Source organism: Rhynchophorus ferrugineus, unplaced genomic scaffold, assembly GCF_030347505.1.
Source record: "Rhynchophorus ferrugineus isolate W39M unplaced genomic scaffold, kcgeb_rfMv2 rfM3, whole genome shotgun sequence".
NCBI classification, from domain to species: Eukaryota; Metazoa; Arthropoda; class Insecta; order Coleoptera; family Curculionidae; genus Rhynchophorus; species Rhynchophorus ferrugineus.
This window is the reverse complement of record NW_027472582.1, coordinates 1,849,359-1,865,884: the sequence shown is the minus strand read 5'-3', so window position 1 is coordinate 1,865,884 and position 16,526 is coordinate 1,849,359. Positions and strand designations below refer to the sequence as shown.

The following is a 16,526-nucleotide window of genomic DNA, read 5'->3' as shown; positions in this document are numbered from 1 at the left end:
TCTAAACTTAGCGTACCAGTCCTTGATGGTTGATTTTCCTGGGGTAGTGTCCGAAAGCTCGGCATCAATCCAAGTTTTTGCTTCAACTGTATTTTATTCCTTCAAAGCAATATTTTATCAACACGCGAAATTCCTTTTTATCCATTTTTTTCACAATAAGAAAAGTTGCTTCACTCAAAATGCTATAACTCACAAACTAATGATCAGACCGCTATCAAATTTATGCACGCATCTTTTGAAGATTGGGGCTAATTAAAAAACATATGGATTTAATTCTAGTAGTGCCGGGGGCTTTTCAACTGACTTGTTATGTTATAAAAGCAGTAATAACTTTGCCTAAGACCTGGTATTTTACAGTTACAAAAATTGTTGTATTTAAACTGTTTTCTATGCGATGCCTTATTATATTATGTTATAATTACATATGTTTATTATATTACATTATCGTTCTTTAATTTACGAAATTTTAATTTTTTCTTGGCTTACTAAAACATTTTTACAAATTTTTATTAACATTCTCCCCCTCGTTTTTAAAGTCTTTTAAATTTAAGATAAAGTTATAGCTGTCGCAGGAATCGAAATTGCCATCAAACTTTTTGACTCTTCAAAGGGTTGTCGGTAAAAGTTTTTTATTTGAATTACGTCTTGTTTCGTTTAAAGCTGAGTGCATATATCTTTTTGTCGTCCATTCTAGAAAAGCAATTTGTGTTAAAAGGCTATAATTACGTTATATGGCTCTATATCCCTATAAGGATAACTTTTCTATGGCCCTATGAAATAGAATTTTATATCTTATAAGGATTAAGGTAGAAATATGAAATTAAATCATAATACCTAAAACTCCATAAAACATTTAACTATAACGAGATATAATGTTTAACAATATACTATTAATATTTATTGATTAATATGTACATTATTCTATTTTTTCGATTTTATAGTCTTTTTTATTAAACTGAATGAAGAGCAATACTTTGGTAATTTTGTACACTTTTAGAAACATGTATTTTTAACTTGCATTTAATTTACATAAATTATCAATTTATAAAGTGAAAGCTGGATATATTATATTATAATAAACAATATATTAAAATAAACAACTGTTATGTACAGTAAATAATAAAATTAATGTGTATATTCTGATCGTTCATCTCAACATGATTGACAAAATCCAATACCATCAGTTTCTATACTAAGCGACATGATTTTCGAATGCCCTTCAGGCGATATTGAAATGGCGCTTTGTCAAAATGAATTAATGGTCCAGAATAACCAGTTCGATGAATTGTTTTGGTCTCTATTGAATAATACCTCGAGTTTAAAAGCTCAGGAAGATGAACACGGGGCTATATATCATATATAACGGACAACTAACAATATTTGTCTCCTTTAGGTTTTTTTAAAATATATTTGGTTGGGGAAAAAGTATATTCCGCGTCAATACATGATTTTAAAATTGCATCTAGTAATACTGTAATGTCATTAATATATTTGCAAAGATAACCAAGTGAGATATTTGTGTTATTATTTTCGTGAATTTTGAAAGAAAATGGAGTTGACACAACGGTTATCAACTAGAGGAATGCCGTTTAGAAGGAAGGTTTTTGTTTGACCGAAGAGCATGCGGGTTGAGAGCGTCGTTATTTTTAATTCCTAGTTGCTTGTTCGATGTTCGATGACCTACGTCGATTCGTCCTTGGTCTAAGTTCTCATGGCGTTTGATTTACTGTTCTTTACTGTGCACGTTGGCAATAATCTCAGTAATTTCGTAACTTTTGGATGAGTCCAGATTGGACATCCAGTTGTCCAAAATCAGTGATCCTCTTAATTCATAGATCCATTTTCACGGAACATTCTGGATAGTCACTGGTTTATTTAGTCAGAAACTAGTGCGTTTGGTAAATGGGGGTATTTCAAAGCATTGAAGCAAAATTTTGTTCACGCTTCAACGCAATGACACATACTGAAAAGTGAAGCTTGACAGTGAGACTTCAATATGAAGTTGTTAACAGAAGTAGGCGATGCGATTTTACACAGAATAACATCATGTGTTGTACATCCTTTAAAACTAATTTATAGGCATAATATTTTTTCTGTGGCACCATAGCTTGAATACCTTCTGACTCATTATTACTATTTTGTTTTTACCTAAGCTTAATTTTTTGTAACATTGATTATATTTTGATTAATATTTATTTAAAACGCAATTTACTTGTACAAAAGCATTCGAAATGCCTCGAAACATTTTTACTGTCAGTTACCACACATATATTATGATGAAATTACTGATTTATATTATATTACTAATTCGTTAAGAAGATAACTATTAGATAGTCACTAAAAAGAAGAAGATGAGGTTCACAAAATTTGATGTATAATATTAAATTTTACACTAGGGATTATGGGATTTTTTGAAATATCTCGATATTTTTTAGGGTTGTTTACCTTGGGAGTAAACAAGTCATTGAGCTGGAAAATATATCGACATATCTGAGAAATATCGATATTTTCTAGGTTTATTGAACTGATTATTAAACTAAAGAAATAAAAGAAAATTGTTTCAAAAAATCGACAAGAATATCGATATTTTCTTTTAAAGCATATACTTATAATTTTTCAACAGTTTTATTAAACACTGTTTTAAGAAAATTTTATAAGAACATTTAATTTTAAAAAAATGTATTGCTATAATTAAAGATTTTATAGTCAACTGAAAACAGTGTTGGCGCAGCAACCTGAGTTTTAGTACTTAAGACTTGGACTTAAGAGGTAAACATTAATTCTGCACCAAGAGTAAAACCATTCCTGTTTCCAGCATGAAGAACTATATGTCTGCAATGAATTATTAATAAATGTTATGACTATCAAAGCCTAATCGATAGTTATTCCAACGTTTACCTTTTCCATGAACTTTTGTCGCCCTTACACTATATTTATTATCATCTTGCCATGAGTTACCCAATATACCATTCTGAAATATTCATGTCTCACCTAAATATACAAATTAATATAATAACTCTTAATTGATTTTGTTCTATGTTTTTAATAATTGTATTCTTTTAAAAGCAATGTCTCTAAGTTCCATTAAACCCCTTCGATATCTGATACAGCTAATATTAAGCTGATCTTGATTCGTCACCTGATTCGGATAAAGACGTTTTATTTTTGGTGAAGTTAAAGTTTTATTGTCTTTTATTTTTTGAGATATTTTAGTGACTGTACCCGTACTAACATTCCATGCAGCTGCAACGTGCAAAAAGATATGTCAATATAAATCGCGGCGATTTAAAATTTATTAAAACAAAGCGTTAAAACGGCGTTTGCCGGTTGATAATCCGTAATTATAGATGATATTTGACAAACGGACAACTTTTGGCCCATTCGGTTACATGTTCGAACTTCTCAAACAGTTTCTATTTTTTTTTAAATAGAATAAGATGAGAAGCAAAATATTGTCCGACTGTAAGGCGAATTTACAACTTTCGATAGGCTTTTTGATGGATGACGTGCATCACTACTATTTTGAATAGACTATATATGTTGTAGAAATCTGGAACTATGAAGGCGTTTTTCCTTGTTTATAGCACAAAAGATAGTTTAAGCAGTCAAGTTAACATTATATAAATAATTAAAATTGAAATAGTATTACTGCATATATGTGTATAACAGATAAATATAAATCTCACTTGTTTTGTTCATAAAAGCCAGTGCTTGTATAAAAGTGCAGTACTTGAAACGGCAGTACGAAGGTCTAAGCGCGATAATAAAAATAACTTCCGCCCGAACGCCGAACGGAGATAGGAGATTGAAGTTAACTTTTACGGTAAATAGTCGCAACTATCAGCCGTTCCGCGAGGGAAAAGTTGTTTCCTGGCGTCGGATCCTCGGCCTACTGTAATTCGACGCTCGGCTTTCTAATGTTACAGCTTACTTCCACCAACAGAACGGTATTATAAAGCGAACACGGCAAGGCTTTTTAGAGCAATTTATACCACCCCCTTCTTGTTAATCAGTTAATTAACCGATCCACGGTTTGAGGTTTTGGCTGGGTAAAACATTTATTCCGTCGCTGATAGTCATCTGGTTGTCGCAGCTATAGGCGAGATGTTCCCCTATCGAAAGCCATAACCGTTTTATTTTAAAACAATCATCTAAAACTTTCTTCCTCTATCTTTGCGTGTTTATATATACTATATATATATGGCTGTTTTTATGACAAATAATACTCTCGCATATCTATGGTAGCATTTACTTAAAAAGGTCGTCCTACAGCGCGTTTGTCCGCGATATATGATCTGTCCAAACTAGAAGTGGACTCACGTCATCTTAATTTATGAGGTCAAAACGTCGCAATGTTGCGGCTTTTAACATTGACATTATAGGTATTTTAGTTTATTTTGTGCTTTGATATATAACAACGTTCTAATATAAATAAAATAATGACACAAAAATGTTAAGAAGTACAATTTATATATAATTTCAAATACAATATAATAATAAAATATATTAAAATATATATAGGTTAAATATATCGATATTTTCTGAAAAAAAATATAGATATATCTAACCTAAATATATTTTTGGCCGATTTATCCATATATCAATATTTTTTGAGCTGATGTTTTTTCGAAATAAATTAGATATAATTTGTAATAAACTTTTTAAAATATTTGGAAAAATTATTTATTTGTTTAGGCTAATATTTCACTATTTTCATTATTTCTTAAAAATATCGATATATTTTTTGTAAAATATCGATATTTTTTATACTAGTTGCAGAAAATATATCGATATATTTTTTCTCTGATATATCGATATATTTTTAAAAATATCGATATTTTTTCGGTGGCCAATACCCCTAACAGAATGTACAATTCAAAGTGTTGTCCATCGATAACCCCGCTACTCATATCCATCTTCTGGACATATTATGGATTCCAAATTGAAAGAATGATGTATCTTTTAAAGCTATTTACGAATCGACTCATTTTTTGGTATCTCCATAAAAAGTCAAGCGCGGCTCAAACAGGTCAACATAAGTATGTCGGAACAAGTAGTAATCAGAAGGAGCAAAGTCTGGAGAATACTGCAGCTGGGGTACTACTTCCCGTTTTAATGTTTCCAAGTCTGCTTTCACCGGTTTTGCAACATATGGTTGAGCGTTATCATACTGCAGAATAACATGGTTGCGTTTTCCTTCAACGACTCAATTGTAGTCAATAACGACCCACATTGATGATTTTATCGGATAATGCCTTCAAATTTTCTGCCTGTTCGGAACGCTTTTTGAAATCGGTATCAAAATCGGCACTTCTAAAACATCTAAAACAGTATTCGCATGTTCAAATCAATGTAACGCGATGGCAACCACTTTCACAGCGTGAAGGAACCTTCACAGTACATTCGATGACCTTCAGCAGTATTTTTCTTAAAATTCAAGTAAAAAAGTAAATCTTCCCGAACACGCGATTCACTCGTTAGAGATTCAGACATCTTAAACGCACTGAAAAAATGTTCACTTTCCTGCAATGACATATACTGAAAAGTAAAGTCTGTAAGCGAAGCTTCAACATAACGTTGGTAGCAATTGTAGTCGATGCGATTTAAAACACAGTAACATCATATGTTATAAATCTTTTAAATTTAATTTATAGGCCTGATATTTTTTTTCTACGACACCATAGCATGTATAAAAACATTCCCATTGGGTCAGAACATTTTTACTGTCACTTCCTAGATATATATTAAGATAATATTACTGATTAGTATTTGATTCATTACCAAGATATCTGTTAGATCGTCAGTAAAAAGAGAAAGATAAAGTTCACATATGAATGTAATATTTAAAATGAAATTCTATTTATCATTATAGATGGTCATTATATAATTATATCATTATAGACATGTTTTATATTTAGTAAGCTCAAAAACAAATATAGGGTCATTAGTTCGAAAAATCAACAAAAAAATCGATATTTTCATAGGAAACCTCGATAAATCGAAATTTTTTAACAACTTCATAATACACCATCTTATTTGCTTATAAGAATATTATTAATTTTTATATTTAATTTATATAAATATTAGTACAATTACAAAAGTCAAAAAATATAATTGATATAACTATAAATTCTAAGTACAAGATGTAGAAAAGAGGCCCTATGAGAGCAGTTCAATTTACAGTTATTTTGAATATTTTTATTTCAAATTTTAGTAGTTTCTAGATCAGGTTACAGAATACCTCGGTATATATTTGCTATTCTTTTTCAGAAGTGTAAACATTTTTCGGAGTGAAATGATGGAGCTATGTTTCGTCCATTGTCACATATCGACGCAAAAACTCGAGTTTATTACGCTTGATCATCTTCAAACACTGCTCCGAATCATCAACTCGTTGTTTTTGATCAAAAGTGAGCTCGCGCGACACCCACCTTTCACAAAGCTTTCTCACACCCAAATATTAGTTGATAAAATGATGTACACGTTCAGTTGATATGTTTAGAGTGTCTGCTATTTCATTCAATTTCAATTTACGGTCATTCAAAATCATTTTGTGAATTTTTTTAACGTTTTCGTCGGTAACCAACTCTTTTGGGCGTCCGCTGCGTTCACCGTCTTCGGTGCTCATTTCACCACGTCTAAACTTAGCATACCAATCCTTGATGGTTGATTTTGCTGGGGTAGTGTCCAGAAACTCGGCATCGAGCCAAGTTTTTGCTTCAACTGTATTGGTCCGTTCGAAAATCAATATTTTATCAACAGACGAAATTCCTTTTTATCCATTTTTTCACAATAACAAAAGTTGCTTCACTCAAAATGCTGTAATTCATAAACTAATGATCCGACGGCTTTCAAATTTTTACACGCATCTTTTGAGGGTTAGAGCTAACTAAAAAAGCATATGGATTTAATTCTAGTAGTACCATCTATGTGTTAGGCCGGGGACTTTTTAATTGACCTGTTACATATTCCTGTTTTCCGTTACCTTTTACTCATAAAAAATAGAGTACCAAAATAACCTAAATTTTCTAAATATAATGAGACGTCAATGTACGTTCCTGCTGTTGATTGGTGCCACATTACAACTTAGAAACGTCATTATAATCAGTGAATTAAAGTAGACATTGTTTCAAGATCCCGTTTATTCGCCCGATTTATCCCTTCGACTTTTACAACAAGAAGTAGCTACCATAGAGGAGTATTTTACTTCTATCATCGGAGCGACCGTATGTGATGGAAAAGAATTATACTGAAGAATAAACTTATTTTCAAAAGGTTTCATTTCTGTTGATTTTTCTCAAACTTATTGAACAACTTTCCAAATTTTAAGCTAAAAACGACATTTTAGAATCCTATCATGCAATATGTTGGATAGTTTTGGCCACAATCAACATAGACCCAACCTCCATTACGATACCCTACATATTTTCTATGACCGACGCGCAGAAGCGACATCTGGCGGCAACGTCTCTGCCTCGCAAATCATCCCGCCAGCTATAATAATTTTCTTGTCACGTTAGCCATTATCGCGGCTCAGTCTTATTGAACCGTACCGTGTGTGTGTATTTTACATTTCCTGTTTTCCATCTGACGTACGGCGAATTAACATTCAGTAGTTCGGAATGTGAATCCGCAACATCTTCATCAAATTAAATAACATCTGACACGTGGCATGTACACGTAACTAGATAAAGTCTTTATAGGGCAAGAGATAAATTTATCACCAATTATTCATTGAATATTTATTCTAATTTGTACGAAGAAAGAAAATGGTTGTTTGCAGACGTATTATATCGTTTGGCACATCCTCCATTAATAATCGACCATTTTTGCTGTCAATTTTAATCTGTTCAAGGAAATAAACGAATCATTTCGAGAGGTTTAATGGATATGTCAGATTTATTATTGATTAATTAATCTGTAAACGTTCTCTATAATAAAATGGTGTTTGTTTTGTTTTTTTTATCTCCAGTTCATACGTGATTTATACAGATCTATTAATTAAGTCTTCGTTTGATGTTTTTTTTATAGTTTTCTGTGTAGTTTTTACAAATATTTCTTATATAGTATGCACTTATTATCTTAATTATATATTAATATATTGCTACTTTTTACCTGTACTTGCAACAATTCATAAAAAAGACAAGCTCAGCATAAATACGTTAGTACGTATTTTACAAATTAAGATCATGCTATCATGAGTTTTTTTATTTGTCGACTTACAATATGCATCTATAGTACCTTAAAACTAGGTCCTTCAACTACTGAACTTCACTACATAACTACACAAGATCACACAGTTTGCTCCTCTTGAGTCCTATTTCAAGATTGTTAAAAAGTTGCAGCACTGAAGATCTCGGTATACGTTATAATTCCCGTAGTATCTGGGGGCATCCACAATACTTCTCAGAATTTTATTCTAAAATCCTTGTGTTATGCTGATATTACTTTTTGCAGACCATTCCCAAACATAATTGTACTTCAGTGGTTCATATAGGTTTTACTATCTACTTATACAGCAACAACTTATCTACAAATCATATAGATTTTCTTCCAAATAACCAATACTTTTCTATATTTAAACTCGAGTTATTTTCACTTCTTTTTAATATACTCCAAAATTAATAGTAACATTACGATTAAAATAAGAGCTCTGCTTTCGCAGCTTCGAATTGCTAATTGAGTGATGACTTACTTAACCCAATATTAAAATCCAAACGTGCTTATAATATCTATTCAGTTTGTATCTAACGAAATGTTTCGTAAAATCTCTTTTACACTTTTCTTTCTCATTTTACTAATAAACATTACTCTAGTTTAAAAGAGGCAGATTGGAGTGTGATGCGTCCTAGCATGTAACCAAATCCGTCTATAAAATTGGACTTGTTTTGGTACTGGTCGATACCGTCATCCTATGTCAATGTAAATATAATAAAACAACTCTAACCTACAAATTATTGTATTGTTACTGTTTAATTAACTGTAGTTTAAGTCATTCATTAAATATCCATTACTTGTGCAATACTGTTAGAATAAATTATATTTTATAACGTTATTTTGTTTCGTTAGTTTATTTATTTTAATATTTTTTGTCAGACTCAAAATAAAGGAAAACTTGAATTTTTTTTTGAATTTCGATGAAGTTCATTGGCTGTATTATTGGAAAGACTAAATATTAACAACTACTATGTGGTACAAGCTATAAAATGAATCTAGGGCCATGGTAGTGATTATTGTATTGTATCTTGTATAGGTAATCTGAATTAAGTTATTTGTATAAATATCGTTATTGTCTACATATTACTGGTCACATATTACATCTGTTATAAATATAGCATGAAACTTTCTCGATTAAAATAGTGATCAATAATCTTTCCATTTAGACCGCTATTTCATGAATTTTTTTCATTTTTCACGAATTCAAAAAACGTTGTAATATATTACGTTTAGTGTCTGTTTTCTCTTGCTTCTTGTACAAATTCCGAAGAATTTTTGATATCTGCTATCTGCAGTGTCTCCCTGATACATTCGACCTGATGTTGTGTACTCTATACACTGTAAGTCTTAATATTTAACCCTTTTCTGATAATTTTAGTTCCCTTCCTGTCTATCTTGGTTAGACCCCTAACTCTTTTGGCTTATATAATTTAATTTTCTTTGTTTATATCTCTCTTTTACAATACCTACATTTGCAACCCAATGTTTCCGAATATAGTGAAGTACAAATTTATGATTTCTCTAATTCTGACATTAATTTCCTTCTTCTGGCTTTCGTTACCTTCGATTTCTTTAAACAGACATTTAACATAAAGACCATTACTTGTTCTATTTTTACATCTTTAATTTGGATGTTTATATCTTCTGGTTGTCTCATCACCATACTTTTAAATTTGCATTTTCTCATTATCATAACGTATTCTCTTAGTGACATGTTATAGGTGTTTAAGATTTTCTGTAGGTGGTCTGGTCTATCATCCGCAAAAATTTCTATTTTTTCCATATTTTTATACCTTATACGACCTATTTTTTTCTATGTGGCATTTATTTATTATTGGTTTTATAGTTACAGTCTTATCTTAGTCCCGCTAGCATATATATCCCATATATATCATAAATTATTCTTACAATTTTATTACTTACTACCCTTTGTTCTAATATAACTTTAAAAACATGCTTTAAAACTGATTAAGTGATACTAAATAAGAAAAACCTATTTAAACCACTTGATATCACTTGAGCTCCTTTATTATAACAAAGAGCAATTTAATATTAGTAATTAAAAGCTGCACTTACTGCCAGCATACCAGATATGTGCTTATACCGAACCCAGAAAATGGAAAACGGCCCTAACAGTACTTAGCAAGAAATTGATGTTCCTCTAAAGTTATAAATTTAGCTGCACTTTCAGCTTAACATTATTAAAATTAGGCAGCCGCGCTACACTAACAAGTTGTGTCTAATTCGCTGAAATTCAAAGGCAACGCACACACGCAACACTCGCCGTACGACAACCGGCCCGAAACACACAAAACGATTTTCCAACCGTCCGGATCGTTTCCCCTTGAACATCTTTTAATGAAGATTATGGGGAATTATATTTCGCGCGTATTTATAAAACCGATTTTGGATGTAGGTCATCCGTATTCGCCTCGTCATAATTATTAGCGTCGAAGTCGAGGCATTCGATAACTAAGTTATTTGCCTCTTATATTTAGCAAGCATTCGATGTTCGATCCGGATCTTTCCAATGAATTAGAGTTGTACCTGTTGAATACTTAATATATATATATATATATATATATATATATATATATATATATATATATATATGTGTGTGTGTGTGTGTGTGTGTGTGTGTGTGTGTGTGTGTGTATATATATATATTATAAGTTATTAAATATGTAGCGTTTAAAATAACAAAAACTCTTATTTAATGGAAAAATGTTGAGAATTTTGTAAGAAACAAATGCACAAATGGATACTGCGAATAGAATTGCGCCATGTCTTCAACCATAGTTGTATTTATTCCAGGTGGGTTTATAGCGTCATTGATGCTGTGACCGGATCTTCATGAGATGCTAAGATTGCTGTGTCGTCTGCGTATGTTGCCACAGTAGTTATTTTTGTGGTGGGTTAGATCGAATGTATATAGAAAATATAGTATTGGACCTAGTACACTACCTTGCCGAACTCCTAAAAAATCGAGATTCGATTTTGACTATTTTTAAAATCAGCTATTCTGTTCTTGTTTATTATTGTTGACTGTTTCTCTCTTCTTAATTCCGATGCTAGTTTCCGTTCTGGATGCATGATATTTTATCGCTAAAGCTACTACCTCGGGTTCTTGGTGGTTGCTGAGAAGGGTGATTTAAGGAAACCTTTTCTGCATCCCAATTCGTTCAGAATTTCATGAAGGGAAAGACTCGTCCAACTAGGAGGAATCCGGAACGCTGTTGGAATAAGTGCGTTACAGATTCTTAAAAATGCCCAAATATTCCACGATATTGGGTCTTCTTGAAATTTATAGTTATCAACAACTGAAGGGGTTCTTCTATCAGGTTTAACTTCTTAAATATCTAGTCTTGATACCTGCACCCTCATTGCATTTGCACTAAATAAGTAGCCAATGAGACATCCGTTTTGCTATGCTATATTTTTCTCAATACCTTTACTATGTTGGCCTAGCTTCACCAGACATTCGATACAATACAATATTATATATTGTCCCAAGTTATAATTATTTTCCGATTGTCACAAATATTACAAAATATATCTAAATGGTCTTATAAATTAGACCGCTAATTTTCTTATACTTCAAATTAAACATATTTCTTAAATATATATATATATATATATATATATATATATATATATATATATATATATATATATATATATATATATAGGTATTAGCCTGAGAGTAAAAAGACTACTGGTTTTGACCTTATTGACCCACACTTAACTACACCAAGGAATTATTTGAGTAATTGTAGAACGATTTCCAATCCAACGTCAATCTGTCTTCTTTTCTTGATAAATAATATGTGGGCGGTTTATTGAATGGGATTAAGAGTAATCAGCTTTATATTCCCTCAGGAATTTTACATACTATGACAGATATGAAATGTAAAGTGTCTAAAATTAAAAGGCTTCTTATTTTATTTTAAACGCTATTTTATTTGGCCGACAGAATTAAGACTGTTTAATGGCGAACACAAAATGATGCTCAGGGCTTAAACCTATTCTAATATAAACCAAACTCTTATATCTACATAAGTAGATCTACTATATATTCAGAAGGTGTAAAGCACATTACAGCTTTGTTTTTAAAATATAGAAATTTACTTTGCACTCAATATATATAAAATCTACTATTTATTAATATTAACAAAATAATAAGTAATCTTAACATAATAACAAAGCTTAAGCATAATAATATTTCAGTAGTATTTCCAGAATTTAGAGCAGCTATAAAAGATGAGATTATTTTATATATACATAGCCGAGTTACAGCCTCGTTGATTTCTTTATACCAGCTATCAACTCTAGAAATGATAGTGCAAGCTCTTTAGACGCTGATTTAAAATTTTCACATGCTCATAACTCTTTTTTATTTACAAACAATTTTTCAACATGTTATTTCTTACACAAAAACTAAACTATTACGAACAGATGGAACATCATCATGACATTAATTATATGATACATCTGCCTCAAATAATTATCCCGCAACAAAACATTATATAAATATAATTTTTCTTCAGATTTATTTTTGTAAAGAATATATGATCTAATTCACGTTGTGACCAAGTCAATTTTAATGTGATTGCTAGAAGACAATCAATTTCGAATCCATAACGGACACGCCGCGAAGGGCACGGTTCGGAGTGAGAAATATATGCCTAGATTACCTATTGTGATAAAAATAGACAATACATCCACCAAACAACAACAGCGGTAGTGTTTTCGTTTTAATAGTAACCTGAAACAAGCCATGGTGAACAATGTGGCAAGCTTTTACAAGGTCCATCGAAATACTGGTGGCATTCTTCGAGTATTACTCAGCCAGGTAACGTATAGTATATTTTATTTAGATATTTAACACTTTTTCTCGCCTTTGTTTTAGTCTTTTCATATTTGTTTATAAACATTAAGTTTTAATCCTTTTTTCACATTCTATCATTATTCTCTTGATTCTTTCTAATTACTGTATCTTCTGTTCTTTTACTTCACTATATTAATTAGAACACTATATATAGATATAGATTCACTATATTAATAAGAATTATAATTAAAATATCCTCAGTAATCATTTTTGTTTCCTTTGTTTCGCACTCTCATGTTATTTTCTTTCGTGTATTCCTATTTGTATGTCTGGAAGTATCTTTTATTTTTTAACCGACTTAGAAGAAGAAGGAGATCCTATGTTCGGCTCTACATATTTTTTTAATGTATGTTCACCGATTTCTCCTTCTATTATGGATCGATTTTCAATATTCTTTCAGTTTGAAGTCGGTGCTTAGCTCAAACGATACAAAAATAATAATAAAATTTTGTGACATATCCACAAAATTAAATTACGAATTAAACCAATTTAATTTGTTGCTCGGCACCGACTGTCAAATGTGATCAGTTGATAGTAGGTAGGTATTAAGCTAAATTTTATGTATGTAGTAGAATATAAAATACGTATAGTGGATAGGTTAAATAAGTTTTTATTTATTTTTAATTAATTATTACGATTATTATGTACATATTTTATTTTAAAACGTTTTTTTGTGTCAAAAATCTAAGTTTGATTATTTATTAACTTTTAGTGAGTTCCTTATTTATTTTTTGTAGTCGGTTCAATTTTTTTGATAAAAATATTTTTTAACCTATATTTTTATTCTCTTTAATTTTGTTGTCTGTTAAAATACATAGTTTCTGTGATACCATCATTCACAATTTCTTTGTTCTTCGTCTAATATACTTCTACTCTATTATTTTTAAGTTTTGTTCTAATTTCTGTCCTTAATTCTTTTGCAATTTTTTTCTTATGTTACTGAACTTACTATACTTGTTATATGTGTCTTCCATTTTAATGGCTTTTTCCCTTGTTCCTAATTTTTTTCCTTTTTATTCTTTCTTCAATGCATTTACTATTTTCATCACAGTACCCACAATTACCACCTCTTGTTTCCTTCCAAAACTATCACCACCAGTTTAATTTTTAAGGCTTTTAGGTGTATACTTAGTTATTCACAATGGCCAACTTGCAATGTTAAATATATGACTCTTGAACTATTTGAAATAAGCATTCTTCTAGTTATTCCTAATTTCCTGTGTGACTGAACTTTGTCAAGTGTCCAAGTTATCTTGCAAACCAAATCTTCACTTTTTAAATGCATACTAAAGCGTATTTATCGTTTTTGGATAGTACATTCTCCAAATGGACTTATGTATTTAATAAACAAATCTATATATTTATTAAAATAGAGATTATTGTTATTTAGTCTAATATAAGGAAACATCCCTATAGCATGAATGATTTATGACAATACAAACATACTTTTCAATATGCTACGAATTAGTTCCGATATCAAATCCAATCGAAAATTGTAAACTGGAATTTTGTTTTTCCACTTTTCGTAATTTGTATCTGAAAAACATCTATCCAAAAAGAATGTCCGGTAGCCAGAAAGTAGGTCAAAGAAGAATAATGCATGTTAGATGATATTAATGTGTTTCTAGTTCGGGAATTTAAAGTAATCTATAGGACAACCTGGCGTGATATAGAGCACAATTTTCGACAATTTCCAAAACAGTATCGGTGATATTTCTCCCCTACTTGTATTTTGTTTCAAAATAACAGAAAGGATTTATAGTTATATTTCTAAGCAATGATGGTGTTAATGGTTATAAGTTAGTACAAGCAAGAAGCTTGGTTTCAAAATATATGCATGTATTGAATAGAAAATAGTTCTTTTTTAGTCATTGTCATGAATACTGCATATAATCTCTCTTTTCGGATAATATATATTACATACGTGACTATTCTGTATTACATATACAGATAACACATGTGGTTGTTAGTATAATTCTTGTGAGATTTCTTGTACACTTTCGCTTGGAGAATCAGCAACTATTTGTCCCAGCTTAATGATCATCCATTCAACAAACTCTCTTCAATTTGGATGAATATACAGCTTAAACTCTTCTGTGAATTGTCCTTTGTAAGGTTGAAAACCTCACATAATACTTCGATATATGCTAACATATATAACATATAAGAGAAATAACTTGTTATTGATTGTATTATTGTTATTGGACTCGTTTGGGTTGATGGAATTAAGGCATTATATTGACAACATTTTGTACGAAATTTTGCGAAATGTGAATAAATTGAAATACTGTTCAATGATAAAACTACATTAATCTCTTGTATATTGTTCCATTTTGGCCAACGTTGAATCGCTAGCTATTAAACCGATGAAAAATATTTCACTATTGTTTCTTTTTTACTTAGAGAATGTAAAATTTTTTATAATAATTACATCCCTTATTCACTTCCGTGATAATGAATGAACACTTATTGCAATTTTCTCCCTCATATACATTCATTAACACAAAGTGATTAACATGAGTTACATATTATGATCAGCATTGGGACTTGAAGCTAACATATTTCTTCAGTATTTCCGAACGGCTTTCCGAAGTCTGGCTAATATGTATCTGTTGCTTGCTGTCGACGCACATAACACAATTAAATTAATGATATATTGATTAACTAATCAACAGTATGAAAGGCTTAAAAGCTCCTGTTTGATTCCACCAAATACCAAACTGATGTTTTAAAATTTTTCAACTGACTGGAATCAATCCTCAATTTTAAGAAGCTAAAGCAGGTGTACCACAAGGAAGTGTACTGGGGCCAATGCTTTATCTACTATACATTTGTGATATACCACAAATAGAGAATATTACGATGGCTATATTTGCTGATGATACTACGATTATAGCTGTCGGAGACAATAGTGAAGAAGCCACACTAAAATTACAACAGGCAAGTGACTATATAAATAATTGGACACAAGCTTGGGAAATAAAAATTAACGAAAGTAAATCTGTGCATGTGCAGTTCACCCACATTCAGACCGTATAAGCACCAATAACATTAAATAATATAGCAATCATTCCATATAGCAACAATGCTAAATATCTCGGAATGAATCTTGATACAAAACTTCGCTGGAAGGGACATATAAAGAAGAAAAGAAAGGAACTGGAATTGAAATATAGGAAAATGTATTGGCTAATTGGAAGAAAATCACAATTATAAGTACATAATAGATTGCTATTATATAAGCAAATACTGAAACCTATATGGAGTTCAATTGTAGGGATGTTCTGCAAAGAGTAATAAAAACAAATTACAAATTTTACAGAACAAAGTCCTGAGAATCATTGTTGGGGCATCTAAATACTACAGGACTGACTACCTACCTTGAGACCTTCAGATACCCATAGTCAGTCAAGAAATCAGG

At 30.8% G+C, this 16,526-nt stretch overlaps 1 protein-coding gene across 8 annotated transcripts in view; it reads left to right on the top strand.

The window, feature by feature from the left end:
• Syt7 (Synaptotagmin 7) overlaps nucleotides 1–16,526 on the top strand; it is an 870,553-nt gene that overhangs the window by 753,693 nt on the left and 100,334 nt on the right. The window contains exon 1 of one of the 8 annotated variants that reach the window (XM_076398170.1): nucleotides 12,876–13,069. The exons of 6 other annotated variants lie outside the window; for them this stretch is intronic. In XM_076398170.1, coding sequence (XP_076254285.1) covers nucleotides 13,005–13,069 — 65 coding nt within the window. In that variant the 5' untranslated portion in view covers nucleotides 12,876–13,004. Of the gene's footprint in view, nucleotides 1–12,875; nucleotides 13,070–16,526 lie in introns of those variants that run through there. One more of the 8 variants, XM_076398168.1, reaches the window with a different exon arrangement.